The sequence below is a fragment of the Oncorhynchus keta genome, chromosome 9 (assembly GCF_023373465.1).
Source record: "Oncorhynchus keta strain PuntledgeMale-10-30-2019 chromosome 9, Oket_V2, whole genome shotgun sequence".
Classification (NCBI taxonomy): Eukaryota; Metazoa; Chordata; class Actinopteri; order Salmoniformes; family Salmonidae; genus Oncorhynchus; species Oncorhynchus keta.
Window position 1 is genome coordinate 31,903,986 of NC_068429.1, and position 20,718 is coordinate 31,924,703.

A 20,718-nucleotide genomic window follows, 5' to 3' on the forward strand; every position below is an offset into this window, starting at 1 on the left:
TCTCATTTACAATTGCGACCTGGCCAAGATGAAGCAGTTTGACACATACAACAACACTGAGTTACACATGGAGTAAAACAAACATACATTCAATAATACAGTAGAATACTATACTATATACGATGTGAGCAGATGAGGTGACATAAGGGAAGTAAAGGCAAAAAAGCCCATGGTGACAAAGTAAATACAATATAGCAAGTAAAACACTGGAATGGTAGATTTTCAGTGGAAGAATGCAAAGTAGAAATAAAAAATAATGGGGTGCAAAGGAGCAAAATTAATTAAATACAGTAGGGAAAGAGGTAGTTGGTTTGGGCTAAATTATAGGTGGGCTATGTACAGGTGCAGTAATCTGTGAGCTGCTCTGACAGTTGGTGCGTAAAGCTAGTGAGGGAGAAGTGTTTCCAGTTTCAGAGATTTTTGTAGTTCGTTCCAGTCATTGGCAGCAGAGAATTGGAAGGAGAGGTGGCCAAAGAAAGAATTGGTTTTGGGGGTGACTAGAGAGATAAATAAATAAATAAAATAAATACAGTAGGGAAAGAGGTAGTTGTTTGGGCTAAATTATAGATAGGCTATGTACATCTATGGTGACAACTGCAAATTTTAGTGGCCTTTTATTGTCCCCAGCACAAGGTACACTTGTGTAAGAATCATGCTGTTTAATCAGCTTCTTGATATGCCACACCTGTCAGGGTTATCTCGGAAAAAGAGAAATGCTCACTATAAGTGATGTAAACAAATTTGTGCACAAAATAAGCTAAAAATAAAAAGAGAAGAAGCACTGGTTAATTTATTAATCCAGTCTGGCAAATCCAAGAGACTGTGCAATGAGCCACCTTTCAGAAAATTCAACCGAACACTTGATCCCAAATGTAAAACTCAAGGCACTGCGAGACTAATCTGGTTGATTGCTTTGCAAATGGATACAGCAACCCAGAAAGTTAAGAAGATTCTGAAAGAGGCATGAAAAATAACCCTGTGTGTTTACGAATGGAGAAAGAAAGGACTGACTGCTTTGTTTATGGGTGGCGCACAATTGGCCCAGCGTCGTCAGGGTTAGGGGAGGGTTTGGCCGGTAGGGATGTTCTTGTCCGGTCGCGCTCTAGCAACTCTTGTGGGGGGCCGGGCGCAAAGCACGCTGACACGGTCGCCAGGTGTACAGTGTTTCCTCTGACACATTGGTGCGGCTGGCTTCCCGGGCTATGCGGTCATTGTGTCAAGAAGCAGTGCGACTTGGCTGGGTTGTATTTCGGAGGACGAATCTGAGTCATACACCGACGATTATCCTTTTAAATCCAAGTCACATTAAGATTGATTTAAACCTAACCAAACCTATGACCAGACCATCACCCCCAGTGTCAAACAGTGACATCCCAAAAAAGCTGACTATTGGCCTACAACACATAAATGGCTCCTAGCCTGCTGCACACAGGCTTGTTTCTGTCCCTAAAACTAAAATAATATAAAAACGAAATAGAAATAATTGTATTAAACTCTAATTAAATAAAAACTAGTAAATCAAGTCTGATATCTACCTGAAACTAACTGAATTTCAAATACACATCTAAAAACTAATAAGAACAAAAAATATATTGGGTGGGTCTAATGCTGGTTGGTTAAAAGTGCATTCCAGTCGGTGTCTATTCTACAAGTTACCACCGGCTAAATCTATGACGTTAAAATTCCTATTTACTCTGTTCCATCTGACTGCGCAATCCACTGTCTCATCAGCCCAGCCAGACAATTTATAAACTTGATCTCCACTATAAAAAGCATCTTGACATTATCTCACATTTCTTTTAGACTAACATTTCGGTTTCAACAGCGGAGATTTGTATAAACCTTGTGTCTCCGACATTTGCAACATTGTTTTCCAAATTCAAATTCGATCTCCAGCTTTCCCATAGTAATGAACGTCTTGGGGTCGGGACAAGACAGGCAGGCAGCGTTTCTCAGTCACTCGAAATCATGAATCAGCTGGCATCATTTATTTTTGCAGTCTTTACAGCTTCAATATTTGAAGTGATTGTGTTAGCTGTGTTGTTGGCTAGCTCCTCTGAACAATTTGTGTCGGGACTAACGTTTTTAATGAAAATATGTCAATCATTATTTAAGTATGTTGGTAACCGTTGTATAAAAGTGATATAATGCCCTCAAAGCCGGTGTTTAGAGCCTAACAACACCCATGCTAATATATCCTCCAAACACCGGCTTTGAGGGCATTAACAACACCCATGCTAATATAGCCTCCAAACACCAGCTTTGAGGGCGTTATCACTTAAATAGAAAATCTCAAAACTATAATAACCTTGGTATACAATACTTACATCCCTCACAGTACTGTCAGAAAGTACTTAGTACTCCTCATATTGATCAGTCGGGGCCAGGCAGGGGCTAAGGGGAAAGTCCAAACCATCACAAAGGTAGCTAGCTTCCCAACCAGACTCCCATTTTCAGCAACTTCTTTTTATATATATGTTGGTTTGTCTTCATTTTTATCCTCCAGATCTTCTCAAATGTTTGGAGCCAGTTCGGGTTGGAGAAGCTAGTTTTTGTAGACCCCCCCCCCCCCCCATTGGCAAGTGCACCCATGCTGTGTGTGGCCAGTCAACACCGCTCTCTGCAATCAAGCTCTCTGAGTAGACATCTGTTAAAGGGGGAAGGGTGGATGGAGAGGGTAGGTGGGGTGGTTGAGATGACAGTCCAAAACTAGTTGTATAGTATGGAACTGACCTTACAGACCATCGCAATAAGCTTATGTGAAGTACATCAGTGGCCAACTACAATGTGGAATGTGTAGTTGGATTAATTAATTGGCATTTTAAAAATCAGTACAGTAATTATTTATTAAGTTTATCATCCACTAGGAAACATCTCTAAGGGAACCTAATGTAGCAAAATATAATAAAAAGTTTTGGTCATAATTCAATAATGTATCATGAACTTTCTTGGAATAACACCTGTATTCATATGACATACAATACTGTTTGTATATATCTGTTATCCACTGTGGACTGTAACTCTAGTGTAGATTTATGTTCATCCATCTGGACTTTGCTTTGCTCTATAAAATAGTAATGAAGCCTTGTTGTTTGCACTTTGAATCAGGGAAAAGTTCTATGCTTTCATTTGAAGTTTTAAGATATCATATTTTCCAAGCTTTAGCAATTATGGTAAGAAACATGTCCTCTGTTTCTCAAAACTTGTGTATTGTCTTAGTAAAGAAAGTAACTGACTCTAGGCAAGACTTGGACAGGACGTTGATAAAAGTATCCTCTCTTGATTGCATACAATGAACTGAAATATTAGGAAAAAATGTATGCTGCTTTTTAAAATCCATACTGCTGGAACCCCCTATTCCTATAAATGTGTATATTTTATACATGGAAAATGGGAAATAAACTTGGCAATTCTAAAATCTGTATCTAATGTAGTCCCTTTCTTTTTTTTGGCATCCTACTGATGATGAGCACTAATTGATCGCCTGTGTTGTTTTAATGATGACAGCCTCCGGCTATTTTCCTCTTGCCTTTGTGTGTGGCTGTGTGCTTATTAAACAGAGATTTCATTTACGATTAGCCTACTGTTTAAAAGGCCCAACAATTAGACCTCTGGACTAAATGGTGATGTATTTAATGAGTCAACCTTTGATTAAGAGTATTTGAGTCATTAGTCCAGAGAAAATAGGTGCTGAGGGGTTTTGTCTATGGCATAAGCAGGCCGGTTAATGTAATAAATGTAATGAAAGGTAAGGAAGCTCTGGGCTATGTTTAGACAGTGATGGGGGCTTTGCTAGCTGCTAATTAGCATACCATCTTTTTGACGTGGAGCAGCCTTCGTATGGTTTTGTAGCCCTCTCCTTCATCAAGGAATTCACTGGCCCTTATTAATTAATAGACATTTGGATGTAAGCCTAAGACATTGCAGGACTGAGGGTATATTGAATAGAGGGGTGCTGGTCTTGTGTAGTGGCATCTTTTCTTTGGCATGTGGCTGTCATCAGATTGCCATCAATGGTCACCGCCATGGAGAATGTCACTGTCGCCCTGTCCCCTCTGGTGTGCCTGGCGATGGATGGAAATGTTGCAGGCCCGCTGGCCCTGCCAATCAGACACTGAAGTGGTTGGGGAATGTTGGGTTCACAACATGTGACCAAGAGTCCTAGCTTCCCACTGTAACAGTGGAATTCTCCTCCCAGGCCCGCTATGATATGATTGGTCACACACACTGTGTTCAGGGCAGCTAATATTAGAGATGGATAACAGTGGTATTAGAGGTGGGCAAGACTAGAGAGAGGGAGTTACATTTGTATTGGGCTTCTGGATGTTTTTCTACCGCTTGTCCTTCATACTGATGTATGTTTCCCCGGTTCAGGGAGGCACAGTGCGTGTGTGAAATGTAAATCATAGGTATACATATGTGGAATAGCTGATACGTTTTGATGACTCACTTGGCAATGCATTATAGATTTTGCGACGCAGCCTGTCATGGAGCTAAAACTCTGCACTGTTGTGATTTGTAGCTAAAGAGGTTAAGCTGAAGAGGTTTTCAGCACAGTACCCTTTCTCCTTCCCGCAATTGACTCATTTGAACATGTCAAGGACCGTCTACTTGGTGTTGTAGCTGTGCAGCACTGATTCATACTCCCGTGTCATGTTGTGCTCAACAATGACAACTCCGAGTGCAGCACTGTCTTCTCTCTCTTTTCTCGCCGTCAGTGCATGGCTCTGGCAGAGGGAGCAGGCCAGTCACACAGACACTCGTGGGGGTGGCAGCTGTTTGAGGAATCCAGATGAAAAGAACCATTCTGTTTCTCTCTACCTCTTTTTACGGAGGGATGATTGGCATTGTTCTCGCTGCTTTGTCGGTCCGGCCTTTACAACTCACTGGCTCGTCTACAAGCCGTCTGAGACTAATGCAGTCAACCTGCTGAAGTGATGTGTGGGGTCAACCTATGTTAATTTACCCAAAGACATTCTATGTAGTATTTAGAGCTATAAGCCCTGAAAGGACTTACTTGCTTTACAACCCGTTCATCCCTGGAGAATTGGAATTGATTGTCTTCACACAAAAAAATATATATTTTTGAGGGGGGTGACAGAGGCACGGGTGCCAGGTGAGGGTAGAGTGGTGGAGTGACAGGTAAAAACGACCCACCACACAGATTAGACCGGGAGAGCAGACATTTTAGAGGCTGATTTGGAGAGTGTAATCACCATAGTCTCGCTGTGGCTGGCAGCTTATTTATTGTGCAATGAGATGCAAGCAAACAGGAGCACATCAGAGGCTTCATATGTAAGATTATTGAGAGGTTTGCAAATTTGCACTATAAACTTCTGTCATTGTTTTGCTATTGCCTAATATACAGTGGCATTAGAGGTGTAGTTAGATGATGAGTGTGTTTACCATACACTAGAGTAATTCTGACCATGGAGGCTGTTTGACCTGGTTGACCTCCAATCTCCCAGCTGCCCATTGCCATCTATCCCAACAACATCATGTCAAGTGCATGTAGCCACTGTTCCTGGTCAAAGTTCCCTTCACGTGGTCAGAGGTTTTGAAGTACTGCTCTGTGTGTGTATGCATCTGTGTGCGTATATTGTTTAGTCTGTGTGATAGATACTTGTCTGTATGGCCTTGTCTGATTGGACGGTAAGTGCAGGCATCAGTCTCTGTGCCCTCTAGGGCTTTTACAGTAATTACATGCAAACATTTCATATTTGATCGGTGTCTGTGCGAGTGTGCGCCAGTGAAATCAGCCAATGCTGTCCGACACGAACATCACAGCAGCCAGCCAGTTATCTGACAGATACATAATCCACTGACTGAGGACAGAGAAATCATTTTCCGTATCTCAATCTGTACTGTTTGTGTTTCTCTATGGATGTATCGATTTTACTTCAGTCGAGAGAGGAGTGTGGCGGACATCGTAAATGAATATGAATCAACATTAGTGTCCACTGAAGGCTGCAGTAATCTTGTTCAAGAGGCTCTCAGCCTTAGCTCTATTAGCAGAGACTAGTTATTTATGCACAGAGTGGAAACTCTCGCTACTATGAAAACATCTTCATCTCTTTTTTTCTCCCCTCTGATAATACAGTACTGTGTGTGTGTATGTTTTATATATGCCCTGGTTGTAGATGGCTTACTGTGAATTCAGCCTCTGATTGAATCCCATGTGATCATAAAGTATTAGCTTAGCGATGAGTGAATTTCCTCTTATTTCAGCCAATGATTTAACTCCCCCTTTTCGGTTGGTGTTAGTTAATGGTGTCCCCCACGTTCATTGTTTGGACACTGACCTATCAAGTAGGAAATTGTGTTTAAACATGAATACCCTAAAAAGTTATTTCTTTCAGATGATCCAGTGGGGTCCCCTAATCCAGGAGGAAACAAAATGGTGTGTTTTCAAGTTGAGAACAAACCTGCAACAGTTGATAATGGATGCCAGTGCAGCCATGCCATGTCTAACACCGATGTTTCTGTGCTTTTACAGACCAAGATGGCCTGGACAACAATAAAGAATATACCCGTTTTGTCATTTTTTGGAGAGGGTTTTCTGTTTTGTTTTTTTTGCCTACAAAAATGTTTGATATGAAAGTTCTGTCCACAGTGTCTGTTTTAAACATGTATTGTTTGTTTACTCACAGTAAAAGAGGTTAATAAAACTCTAATTTGATCTTTGTAGCCATCATGTTTTACTGTACCTTCATCGTATTGCAAGGGATGATGCTGAAATACATTGGAGCCTTGCCAATTCCAGAAAGGGTAGCACATTATTGACCTTTCCATGACACCAGAGTAAAAAAAGGCTTTTGAAGTATGTCATTTCCACTTACACTTTTATTTCTATCTATCCCTACAAAAATAACCATTAATTGGGGACTCCTGGGTGGCTCAGTGGTCTAGAGCACTGCAGCGCTAGCTGTGCCATCAGAGACTCTGGGTTCGCGCCCAGACGCACAATTGGCCTAGCGTTGTCCGGGTTAGTGAGGGTTTGGCCGGTAGGGATATCCTTGTCTCATCGCGACTCCTGTGGCGGGCCGGGCACAGTGCGCGCTAACCAAGGTCGTCGGGAGCACGGTGTTTCCTCCGACACATTGGTGCGGCTGGCTGCGCGCTGTGTTAAGAAACAGTGCTGGCCTGGACAACAGGGGAAGTACCCCAAAAATGGCAGTAAACGGGTTGGGGCTAACAGTTGTATGACACATATGTGAGAGTGCCTCAAAAATGGGTCTTTCGACCCAGAGTTGTAGCGATGAGACAAAAAATATATATTTTCCTGCTATGTCAAACTGGCTCAAATTAAGATCCTACTTCTGTACATAGGGGCTTTTCTAACCTTTTTGGTGACTGGAAGATTTCAGGATGACTACAGAGGTCAAATCATGACTTATTGCTCTCTAACTGCGGTTGTTTACCACGATTAAAAGTGCTATGGATGTTATTATTTTTCTTAACTCTTTTGGATATGGAAATTACACAGGACTAATACCCTCCCAGTTTCCCCACATCATTAGTAATGACCTTTTGGCAAATTCCAAGCAGGCTGTTGTGCCTTTTACAGAGGAGTAGCTTCTATCTGGCCACTCTACCATAGACTTGATTGGTGGAGTGCTGCAGAGTAATCTCCACAGAGGAACTCTGGAGCTCTGTTAGTGACCATCAGGTTCTTGGTCACCTCCCTGACCAAGGTCCTTCTCCCCTGATTGCTCAGTTTGGTCGGGCGTCCAGCTTTAGGAAGAGTTTTGGTGGTTCCAAACTTCTTCCATTTAAGAATGATGGAGGCCACTGTGTTTGAGACCTTCAATGCTGCAGACATTTTTTGGTACCCTTCCTCAGATCTGTGCCTCGACACAATCCTGTCTCAGAGCTCTAAGGACAATTCATTCAACCTTTGTGTATGTCAGAGCATAAACCATCAACTGTGGGACCTTATATAGACTAATGTGTGCCTTTCCAAATAATGTCCCATCAATTGAATTTACCACAGGTGGAATCCAATCAAATTGTAGAAACATCTCAAGGATGATCAATGGAAACAGGATGCACTAGAGCTCAATTTTGAGTCTCAGAGCAAAGGGTCTGAACATTTATGAATCTAAGTTATTTCTGTTTTTTTATTTCTACAAACCGGTTTTTGCTTTGTCATAATGGTGTGTAGATTGAGGAAAATGTTTAATCAATTTTAGAATAAGGCTGTAACGTAACAATGTGGAAAAGTGAAGTGGTCTGAATACTTTTTGAATGCACTGAAGAAGTACATTGAAAGCAGATGCTTCCACTTAGGTATGATTCCTGAGTAAATGAAGCAATTAGCATCCCATCATACTTAGGTCCATACATGCAAATGCTGGCCATTATTTTGGCTACTGTAGCTAGATGAGATCTCAGTGACTTTGACAGTGGGGTCTCAAAGGAGTGTAGGGGGTTTAATTGAACACTTCTGGAGAGGTGCCTGAGACAGCATTTTCCACCACCATCAACAAAACACCAATAGAGTTGGTGTTTCCTTTATTTTGGCCGTTACATATATTTCCAGTCAAAAGTTTGGACACACCTACTTATTGAAGGGTTTTTCTATTATTATTACTATTTTCTACATTGTACAAATAATAGTGAAGACATCAAAACTATGAAATAACACAAATGGAATCATGTAGTAGCCAAAAAAGTGTTTCAAAAAAATGTTATGTTTTAGATTGTTCAAAGTATTCACACTTTGCCTTGATGACAGCTTTGTACACTCTTGGCATTCTCTCAACCAGCTTCATGAGGAATGATTTTCCAACAGACTTGAAAGAGTTCCCACATATGCTTTTCCGACACTCAGTGGTCCAACTCATCCCAAACCATCTCAATTTGGTTGAGGTTGGGTGATTTGTAGAGGATGCAGCACTCAATCACTCTCCTTATTGGTCAAATAGCCCTTAAACAGCCTGGAGATGTGTTTTGGGTCATTGTCCTGTTAAAAAACATGATAGTCCCACTAAGTGCAAACCAGATGGGTTGGCAATTCGCTGCAGAATGCTGTGGTAGCCATGCTAATTAAGTGTGCCTTGAATTCTAAGTAAATCACAGACAGTGTCACCAGCAAAGCACCATCCCACCACCTCCACCATGCTTCACGGTGGGAACCACACATCCGTTCACCTACTCTGCGTCTCACAAAGACAGATTTCACAAAGGACAGAATTCCACCGGTCTAATGTCCATTGCTCTGGTTTCTTGGCCCAAGCAAGTCTTTTCTTATTGGTGTCATTTTAGTAGTGGTTTCTTTGCAGCAATTCGAACATGAAGGCCTGATTCACGATGTTGAGATGCTTGATTATTTTTGCGACTGCACTTGAAATAACTTTCAAAGTTCTTTAAATTTTCCGGATTGACTGACCTTCATGTCTTAAAGTAATGATGGACTGTCGTTTCTCTTTGCTTATTTGAGCTGTTCTTGCCATGATATGGACTTGGTCTTTTATCAAATAAGCCTATCTTCTGTATACCACCCCTACCTCACACCACAAATGATTTTCTCAATCGCATTAAGAAGGAAAGAAATTTCACAAATGAACTTTTAACAAGGCATACCTGTTCATTTAAATGCATTCCAGGTGACCACGTCATGAACTGGTTGAGAGAATGCCAAGAGTGTGCAAAGCTGTCATCAATGGGTCTAATAAGCTATACGTTTGTTAATGAATATTTATAATTTGTGTTTTTAAGTTATCATTTAAGTTTTACTTGGTGTTATCACTGTTACTTACACACAAACTATTGAAAACACACAACAACTAAAAATAATTGTTATTCGTCTCCTTCTGTTCCTCTATAGATGGTAGCCAAACTGGCTACTTTGAAGAATATCAAATATAAAATATATTTTGATTTGTTTAACACTTTTTTGGTTACTACATGATTACATGTGTTATTTCATCATTTTCATGTCCACCTTTATTCTACAATGTAGAAAATATTCAAAATAAAAACCCTTGAAGGAGTAGGTGTGTCCAAACTTTTGACTGGTACTGTATATACAGTGCATTCGGAAAGTATTCAGACCCCTTGACTTTTTCCACATTTTGTTACATAACAGCCTTATTCTTAAATAATTTATTTAATCAATTTAATACTTCTACACACAATACTCCATAATGACAAAGCGTAAAACGTTTTTTTTTTATTGTTAATTTATACAAATAAAATAAAAAACAGAAATACCTTATTTACATAAGTGTTCACAACCTTGGCTATGAGACTCAAAATTGAGCTCAGGTGCTTTCTGCTTCTGTTGAGCATCCTTGAGATGTTTCTACAACTTGACTGGAGTCCACCTGTGGTAAATTCAATTGACAAGACATGATTTGGAAAGACACACACATGTATATATAAGGACCCACAGTTGAGAGTGCATGTCAGAGCAAAAACCAAGCCATGAGGTCAAAGGAATTGTCTGTAGAGCTTTGAGACAGGATTGTGTCGAGGCACAGATCTGGGCACGGGTACCCAAAAAAATTTGCAGCATTAAAAGTCCCCAAGAACACAGTGGCCTCCCATCATTCTTAAATGGAAGTTTGGAACCAACAAGACTCCTTGAGCAGGCTGGTCGCCCATCCAAACTAAGCAATCGGGGAGAAGGTCCTAACAGGGAAGCAGTGAAAACACTCGGGGGGTCAGTAGAGATGCAGTGAGATGGAGCTATAAGCCCCATAGGGCCAGAGAGGCTGAACGATAGAGTTCCATGGCTCAGTGTCTTGCTACACACAGCATTGTTTGAGGGATCAGGGTACTATCACACTGCTATTGCTAGCGTAATATTAGCACAGGCTGGTATTAATAGTTTGCGGCTGGTGCCAAAGCTACAGTACAGGGAAGTCGCAATGTGATTACTTCGTATTACAGAGAAGGACAGGTGTGCAGCCTGGTGTAATAGAGAGTATATGGTGAGTGCGTGTGTGTATGGGGCTGTGACATCAAGGACACACATGCTACACACAGTTTACAGTATATAAAGCGCTGACCCTTATAAATATAGCTGTGAATGTGAAAGCGAGGAATGCTGGCAGGGCCAGATAGAGTATACGGCAGCCATACTCAACTGGCGGACCGCGGTCCGGATCTGGCCCCAGAACAAGGTCAGTACAGACTTTTAACTTACCGCTTTTGAGAGACGTAATAGTAAAATGCACAAGGTTCAATTTCTAAATTTGGTAGTGCATCGGCAGTTTTCCACATGATATGTCATTCACTGACAGACCTTAGAGAGCTATTTTTTAGAAATGTCCAGTTGATCAACTACTGGCCATATTAGCTAAATGGGTAAATTAGACAAAATTGTTAGAATTGCAACGATTATGCTTTAAAATGGCAGTATTTTCTCTCCGCCAACAAGTGGGTTGGGAACAGTTTGGGGTCGCATGGGACGCGAGTTGGGGGTTTGTTGCTACGCAGGTAAATTAAATGAAATCATCCGGACCTCTGCGATCTAGGAAATATGTGTGACTGGACCTTCTCAAATTGTAGTTGAGTATCTCTGGTATACGGGGTTGAGGAGGGCATTTTACTGAACTATCCAGACGGGGCAATCTGCAGTTGGGGTCAAATCTAGATCCCATCAAAGAAAAGACACATTCAGTACTAAGATGCACTACAAATTCAAACAAGAAATATGCTATGACATTCTTAAGGGGATGACTTTATATGTAAATATAGTTAAATCTTTACATAAACAGTGCATTTGGAAAGTACTCATACCCCCTTGACTTTTTCCACATTTTGTTACTTTACAGCCTTATTCTAAAGTTGATTGAATAATTGTTTTTCTACATTAATCTCCACACAATACCGCATAATAGGAACTAAAATTAAAAACAAATACCTTATTTACATAAGTATTCAGACCTTTTGCTATGAGACTCGAAATCGAGCTCAGGTGTATCCTGTTTCCATTGATCATTCTTGAGATGTTTCTTCAACTTGACTGGAATCCACCTGTGGTAAATTAAATTGAATGGACATGATTAGGGAAGGCACATACCTGTCTACATAAGGTCCCACAGTTGACAGTGCATGTCAGAGCAAAAACCAAGCCATGAGGTCGAAGGAATTGTCCTTAGAGCTCCGAGACAGGATTGTGGCTAGGCACAGATCTGGGGCATTGAAGGTCCCCAAGAACACAGTGGCCTACATCATTCTTAAATAGCTGGGTGACTCTTCCTAGAGCTGGCTGCTCGGCCAAACTGAGCAATCGGGGGAGGGCCTTGGTCAGGGAGATGACCAAGAACCCGATGGTCACTCTGACAGAGCTGCAGAGTTTCTCTATGGAGATTGGAGAACCTTCCAGAAGGACAACCATCTCTGCAGCACTCCACCAATCAGGCCTTTATGGTAGAGTGGCCAAAGTCGAACGCACAGCCTTGCAATCTCCATAGACAAACATTGGTAGTGGATGGGCTCAGTGACTTTGAACGTGGCACCACCACTCTCAAGTGGTGCAGCGGTCTAAGCTACTGCATCTCAGTGCTAGAGGCGTCATTACAGATCCTTGTTCGATTCCAGGCTGTGTCACAACCAGCCGTGATTGGGAGTCCCATAGGGCGGCGCACAATTTGCCCAGCGTCGTCCTGGTTAGGCTAGGACGGGGTAGGCCGTCATTATCAGTAAGATTTTGTTCATAACTGACTCGTTAAATAAAGGTAAAAGATACAAATAAATATTAAGCCACCAGCAAGACAGTTTGTCAAATTCTTCCCCTGCTAAACCCCGGTCAACTGCTGTTATTGTGAAGGGGAAACAATGGCTCAGCCGCGAAGTGGTTGGCCACAAGCTCACAGAACGGAACCGCTGAAGAGCGTAAAAATCATCTGTCCTCACTACAGAGTTCCAAACTGACTCTGGAAGCAACATCAGCACAATAACTGTTCGTTGGGAGCTTCATGAAATGGGCTTCCATGGCCAAGCAGCCGCAAGTAACATCACCATGCGCAATGCCAAGCGTCAGCTGGAGTGGCTCACCGCCATTGGACTCTGGAGCAGTGGAAACCCGGTCGCCGGCTGGTTACGACTGAGCCTGGGTACGAATCCAGAGTCTCTGATGGCTGCAGTACAGCGCCCTTAACCACTGTGTCTGCCCCTGGAAACGCATTTTCTGGAGTGATGAATCTCGCTTCACCATCTGGCAGTCCAACAGATGCCAGGAGAATGCTACGTGCCCGACTGCATAGTGCCAACTGTAAAGTTTGTTGGAGGAGGAATAATGGTCTGGGGCTGTTTTCATGGTTTGGGTTAGGCCCCGTAGTTCCAGTGAAGGAAAATCTTAACACTACAGCATATACATTGTAGACGATTCTGAGGTTCCAACTTTGTGGTAACAGTTTGGGGAAGGCCCTTTCCTGTTTCAGCATGACAATGCCCCTGTGCACAAGCGAGGTTCGCACAGAAATTGTTTGTTTTTTCGAGATTGGCATGGAAGAATTTGACTGGCCTGCACAGAGCCCTGAACTCACCCCATCGAACACCTTTGGGATGAATTGGAATCCCGACTGCGAGTCAGGCATAAACGCCCAACATCAGTATCTGACCTCACTAATGTTCTTGTGGCTGAATGGAAGCAAGTCCCCGCAGCAATGTTCCAACATCTAGTGGAAAGCATTCCCAGAAGAGTGGAGGCTTTTGTAGCAGCAAAAGGTTTTGGAATGAGATGTTCGACAAGAAGGTGTCCACATACTTTTCTGGAGGGGCAGGAGGGGACAGGTAGCTGACTAGTGGTGGTTATTCAGCAGCCTGATGGTCTGGGGTAGACGCTATTGGCCAGTCTGTTAGTTTTAGCCATGATACTGCTATACTGCGTCTGAGTGATGGAAGTAGGGAGAACAGGCAGTGGCTTGGGTGGCTGAGGTCCCTGATGATCTTCTTGGCCTTCCTGCAACACCTGGTGTTGTAGGTGTCCTGTAAGACAGGCAGTGTGCACCCAATATAACACCCCTGTAGAGCCTTGCGGTTCACGGCAGTGGAGTTGCTGTACCAGGCTGTGATGCAGCCCGACAGTATGCTCTCGATGGTGCTCTCGAGTCCCTGTCATATCTTCCTGTTGTATCTCCCCTGTTTGTCTGTCTGGCTAGCTATATCTATTCCTCTCTGTCAGTCTCTACTCCAGTCTCTACTCGTCTGTCATGTGACATGCATCCTCACCCCACTCCCAGTGGAATGGCCTAAGCCAGTATCAGCCGTCTGATTGGTGACCCACGGAGCAGAACGTTCCATCCCAACGCTCCTCTCTCTCCATGGGTGACACACGGTGGGCTTTGATTGACACACATAGAAGTCCATGTTCCGTGCCACTTCTCATTCCCCACACCACACTGGCAGCGCTGTGACAGACAGAAAGCAGAGGGCCCAGTGTTACAAGTCCAAGGGGAGAGGGACTTTCAGACAACAGACAGGTGGGGGGGAACAGCTATTTCTCTTGCCTTGTGTCTGTCTGCCTTTACTTCCACTTTACTGTGATACTGTAACCTTTAAGAATCAATATTGTCTACCCATTTATATACTTGTTTTTTTTGTTATGGTGGGAACAAGTTGTTTGTACATTTCTTTTGTGTTGCTTTATGTTCATTATTGGACAAATATTGTCTATTCCTTTAGGAAAGAGACCAACGGGGCCAGTGGAGGAGTTGATATTCTGCTCACAGCAGCGGACAATACCACACACACCTCTGGTCCCACCCCTGCATCAAAAGCACCAGCCAGTCAGTCAGTCACATAGACTCGGCATCAGTCAAAGAACATCCATCATTACTATTTCAGTTATTTACTTCATCACCCAGAGATGAAAGGATTGAATTCTCACAACCTGGGCTGTCAATTAATTACCTCTAATGGCTAAAAGAAGGTAGTTGATGAAGAGAGCTGCAATTGGATGAAATGACTGATCATCCCTCCCAGATTGAACCCATTGATGTTCACACACCATACATGCCTTTATATCACTCATGCTGTGTGGTTATATTGATGCAGGGTAGAAAATATGCACATGTCAATTAAACATGTACAACATATAAATAAGTTAAGAAGTTGGTGAAAGGAGCTGTTCCATACAAATGTAATTCATAATTCATGAACACGTGGCTTCAGCAAAACTATATAACATTGAATATTCAGAAGTCATACTTTTGGGAAAACTTGCTGACGGTGCAGTGGCTGTGATTCTATTTGCCTGCCCTTTCATATAATTTGTCGAGATGTCGCAGAGGAACAGCCTTGGGATCCAATCTAAATGTCACCTCTCCCTCTAATACCATAAGCCCCAAGGCTGGTCTGCTTGATGTCATATTTCAATCAGTCTGGACTGCTGATTGCTCCTTGAAGGAGGCCTGCCAGAGATACTCACACACACACGAATACACACACACAAGGAAAGTCGAAATCAATCAAGTAAGCTTTTTTATGTTGCTTGCTGATCTCATTCTAGGTCATTCTAATTGAAGAATTGGTCTTGAAGTCTCTTCACAAAATCAGCACTGTCAATAAAAATATGGGTGAAGTCTGAGATTTCTCTTCCTCAGACTGATGCATATAGTTTCCAAATGACCCAGGACAATTACTTAGAGTAATGGAATTATACAATGAAAGGGGGCTCATTTGAAGAACTTAAATTTCAAAAGTCAAATTTGACTTACCATAGAGGCATTCCTTCAAATATTTACAATTGAGAAGCTTGATTTTTTCCCCAGTCTAAAACATTCTGCCCCACAACCTCCTACATGTGCCATGTAGCCTAGGGGTTAGACCGTTGGACCAGTAACTGAAAGGTTATTAGTTTGAATCCCAGAGCTGACAAGGTTAAAAATGGTCAGTTGAGTAAGGCACTTAACTCTAATTGCTCCAGGGTCGCAATTGATAATGGCGGACCCTGGCCGTGACCCCACTCTCTGAGGGTGTCTCAGGGGGAGATGGGATATACAAAAAAAAACATGTTTTTTTCCCTCCAAAAACAGGACAAATATTAGCACCCACCAAATTATCTATTTTGACCACTTTAGAAACACTCTTTTATGTGTTTTAGGAGAGGTCAATTACCTTCCTACAGTTGAAGTCGGAAGTTTACAAACACTTAGGTTGGAGTCATTAAAACGTGTTTTTCAAACACTCCACAAATTTCTTGTTAACAAACTATAGTTTTGGTAATGACAAGTAATTTTCCCCCCAAAATGTACATACAATGAATTATACATGAAATAATCTATATCACAATACACTAAGTGACTGTGCCTTTAAACAGCTTGGAAAATTCCAGAAAATTATGTCATGGCTTTAGAAGCTTCTGATAGGCTTATTGACATCATTTGAGTCAATTGGCGATGTACCTGTGGATGTATTTCAAGGCCTACCTTCAAACTCAGTGCCTCTTTGCTTGACATCATAGGAAAATCAAGAGAAATCAGCCAAGACCTCAGAAAAAAAGTGTAGACCGCCACAAGTCTGGTTCATCATTGGGAGTAATTTCCAAACGCCTGAAGGTACCACGTTCATCTGTACAAACAATAGTATGCAAGTATAAACACCATGGGACCATGCAGCCGTCATAATGTTCAGGAAGGAGACGTGTTCTGTCTCCTAGAGATGAACGTACTTTGGTGTGAAAAGTGCAAATCAATCCCAAAACAACAGAGTGAGAACCTTGTGAAGATGCTGGAGGAAATATCCACAGCAAAATGAGTCCTATTTCGACATAGCCTGAAAGGCCGCTCAGCAAGGAAGAAGCCATTGCTCCAAACTGCACATGGGGACAAAGATTGTACTATTTGGAGAAATGTCCTCTGGTCTGTTGGAACAAAAATAGAACTGTTTGGCCATAATGACCATCATTATGTTTGGAGGAAAAAGGGGGAGGCTTGCAAGCTGAAGAACACCATCCCAACCATAAAGCACGGGGGTGGCAGCATCATATTGTGGGGGTGCTTTGCTGCAGGAGGGACTGGTGCACTTCATAAAAGATGGCATCATGAGGAGGAAAATTATGAGGATATATTGAAGCAGCATCTCAAGACATCAGTCAGGAAGTTAAAGCTTTGTCGCAAATGGGTCTTCCAAATGAACAACGACTCCAAGCATACTTCCAAAGTTGTTCCAAAATGGCTTAAGGACAACAAAGTCAAGGTATTGGAGTTGCCATCACAAAGACCTGAGCTCAATCCTATAGAAAATGTGTGGGCAGAACTGAAAAAGCATGTGCGAGCACGGAGGCCTACAAACCTGACTCAGTTACACCAGCTCTGTCAGGAGGAATGGGCCAAAATTCACCCAACTTATTGTGGGAAGCTTGTGGAAGGATACCCGAAATGTTTGACACAAGTTAAACAATTAAGGCAATGCTACCAAATACGGAGGACGCATGACTTTCAACCTTCGTCTCTCCCGAGCCCGTACGGGAGTTGTAGCGATGAGACAAGACAGTAGCTACTAAACAATTGGATACCACAAAATTCAACAACAACAAAAATGCTACCAAATACTAATTGAGTGTATGTAAACTTCTGACCCACTGGGAATGTGATGAAAGAAATATAAGCTGAAATTAATCATTCTCTCTACTATTATTCTGACAATTCACATTCTTAAAATGAAGTGGTGATCCTAACTGACCTAAAACAGAGACTTTTTACTAGGATTAAATGTCAGGAATTGTGAAATGTTTAAATGCATTTGGCTACGGTGTATGTAAACTTCCGACTTCAACTGTATATGAAAAAATGGTAGCTACTCATACAGAGAATTCCAATAGTAAGAGATTTGATTGGAACTCTGTGAATAAGTTTTTGGGCTGCAATCTGAGTTGCAGTTTACTCTAATGAACTTATCCTCTGCAGCAGAGGTAAATCTGGGCCTTCCTTTCCTGTGGCGATCCTCATGAGAGCCAGTTTCATCAAAGAGCTTGATGGTATTTGCGACTGCACTTGAATAAACTTTAAAAGTTCTTGAAATATTCCGGATTGACTGACCTTTATGTCTTAAAGTAATGATGGACTTTCACTTCTCTTTGCTTATTTGAGCTCTCCTTGCCACAATATGGACTTGGTCTTTTACCAAATAGCCCTATCTTCTGTATACCACCACTACCTTGTCACAACACAACTTATTGGCTCCAAGTCATTTAGAAGGAAAGAATTTAAACAAATTCACTTTTAACAAGGCACACTTGTTAATTGAAATGCATTCCAGGTGACTACCTCATGAAGCAGGTTGAGAGAATGCCCAGAGTATGCAAAGCTGTCATCAAGGCAAAGGGTGGCTGGCTACTTTGAAGAATCTCAAATATAAAATATATTTTGATTTGAAACATTTTTGTTTATGACATGATTCCATATGTGTTATTTTGTAAAGTTGATATCTTCACTATTATTCTACAATGTAGGAAAATTGAAAAAATATAGAAAAACCCTTGAATGAGTAGGTGTGTCCAAACTTTTGACTGGTACTGTAACTCCTAAACTTACCCCTAACCCCTGGTCTAGCTAACATTAGACAGCTAGCTAATATTAGTCACCTAGCTAGAATCCGTAACATGTCATATATTTAGCAAAATCATATATAAATAATAATTCATATAATTCATATACATTCATATAATAATATAATATAATATTCATAACATATTGTACAAAATGGGTTATGGAGGTCCACAAATGAATACGTACCATACGAAACATAACATACAGTATCATAGCAAATGTAGTGCCTCGGATTTACGTACAGAATTATCCTCTGATGCCAGGTTGGCCAATAACCTCTTCTCCTTTCTCTCTCTCTCTTCCTCTCTCTCTCTCTCTCTCTTTATTTCTCTCTTTGGCCATCTCTCTCTCTTTGACCATCTCTCTCTCTAATCCTCCCCTATACTTTCACTCTCTTTCCACCCCTCTAGTTTGTATACGACTTACATAATCAAAACTGATACAATCAATATAAGTAATGTTCAGCAATGTGTTTGCTGTGCACAGCAAGGTGTCCAACTCCTGTCCCTAGGAGGTGCATAAAGAGTTCTTTCCCTTGACACTATAGGTAAATGAATGAAAGCCAAGGATTGACTGAAGTCATGGAGGTGTCTACTCACCTGGTTTTGCTCTGAATCAGCAGTTCAGCAGTAAGAGGAGGCAAAAACCAGCAGACACGTGACATGGTCCTTGTGACTTTGAATAGACTGATTCCCCCACTTATTCAGGGTGGCGCAACGTTACACAGATATAAATGTATTGTGTAGAACAGAAATGACTCTCCACCTTGTAGAATAGGGAATTGTGTCAGCTCTATACATAGCATTTCTATCTGCAACATTTGATACTTTGTACTCCAGTGTTGTGAGTAAAGCTGGCATATACAGTAACAAATTACATCATGGACTTGTTTGAGTCTCTACTTTTCCTAGGCTTGAGTCATGGGGCACAAATGAGAACAACTTCCTTAAACAAGTGTAACACTAGATTGAGGTTGAATTAGTCAAATACTTACAGTGGTAAAATGGCCCATTATGACTCTGGCTTTCTGATCAAACGCCTTGGAAGTCCATCTTAGCAGGGCCAGAGCAGAGGGAAAGGATGAACGCCTACGGTCTTCAATAGGGATTTCAGTTAATGCACGTAAGCTCTAAAACAAGTCAACCTTAATGTAAAAAAAGTGATAGGAAATGCACCACATCCTTTTTTTCAGTATGACTTTATTTGACGATAAACTGCTTAGAAACTGCCTGTAAATATGACTTGTTAACCACGTAAGTACATGTATATGGATTGTTGTTCGTGATTTGTATATGATTGCAATAAATGGTTTATTTACTGTATTTACTTTTGTTCATAGATTATGTATTCCAACGTTTACTAATAGTTATTATTAACTATTGATTATGGTTAATAAGCAGTTTATAAGCAGACCTTCAAATAAAGTGTCACCAACTCTTTTTCCTCATAAAGAAGGGAGAAAGTCTCAGTGTTAAAAGTGTGATTTTTCAGACATGGTATCACAGTTGATAAAAGCTAAGGTGTTGGTGGTGTTTGTGAAGCATCTTGACAAGGCGCTTCTGTAGAAAGAATCCCCATATGTTACAGGATGCATATTTCCCCATCACACTGCTGAGGTGAAAGCCAGGTCTATCCACACAGGTCTATCCACACAGGTCTATCCACACAGGTCTATCCACACAGGTCTATCCACACAGGTCTATCCACACAGGTCTATCCACACAGGTCTATCCACACAGGTCTATCCACACAGGTCTATCCACACAGGTCTATCCACACAGGTCTATCCACACAGGTCTATCCACACAGGTCTATCCACACAGGTCTATCCACACAGGTCTATCCACACAGGTCTATCCACACAGGGTCTATCCACACAGGTCTATCCACACAGGTCTATCCACACAGGTCTATCCACACAGGTCTATCCACACAGGTCTATCCACACAGGTCTATCCACACAGGTCTATCCACACAGGGTCTATCCACACAGGTCTATCCACACAGGTCTATCCACACAGGTCTATCCACACAGGTCTATCCACACAGGTCTATCCACACAGGGTCTATCCACACAGGTCTATCCACACAGGTCTATCCACACAGGTCTATCCACACAGGTCTATCCACACAGGTCTATCCACACAGGTCTATCCACACAGGTCTATCCACACAGGTCTATCCACACGTTTGGAGAAAAGTGACAAGGAACAGA

The 20,718-nt window shown here is 41.8% G+C and overlaps 1 protein-coding gene and 1 long non-coding RNA gene across 2 annotated transcripts in view; one reads left to right on the top strand and one right to left on the bottom strand.

Annotated features, from left to right (window-relative positions):
* Positions 1 to 6,353, top strand: part of LOC118387553 (nuclear pore complex protein Nup214) — a 75,787-nt gene extending 69,434 nt beyond the window's left edge. Inside the window, 1 exon segment of the mRNA XM_035776021.2 lies at positions 2,507 to 6,353. Coding sequence (XP_035631914.2) covers positions 2,507 to 2,549 — 43 coding nt within the window. The 3' untranslated portion in view covers positions 2,550 to 6,353.
* Positions 6,354 to 10,160: 3,807 nt separating this feature from the next.
* LOC118387557 (uncharacterized) lies at positions 10,161 to 19,733 on the bottom strand. Its single transcript, XR_004826430.2, has 3 exons — positions 19,498 to 19,733; positions 14,185 to 14,363; positions 10,161 to 11,985 (listed from the first exon to the last, which is right to left on the bottom strand). It is a non-coding gene; the product is annotated as an uncharacterized LOC118387557 (long non-coding RNA).
* Between the last annotated feature and the right edge of the window lie 985 nt (positions 19,734 to 20,718).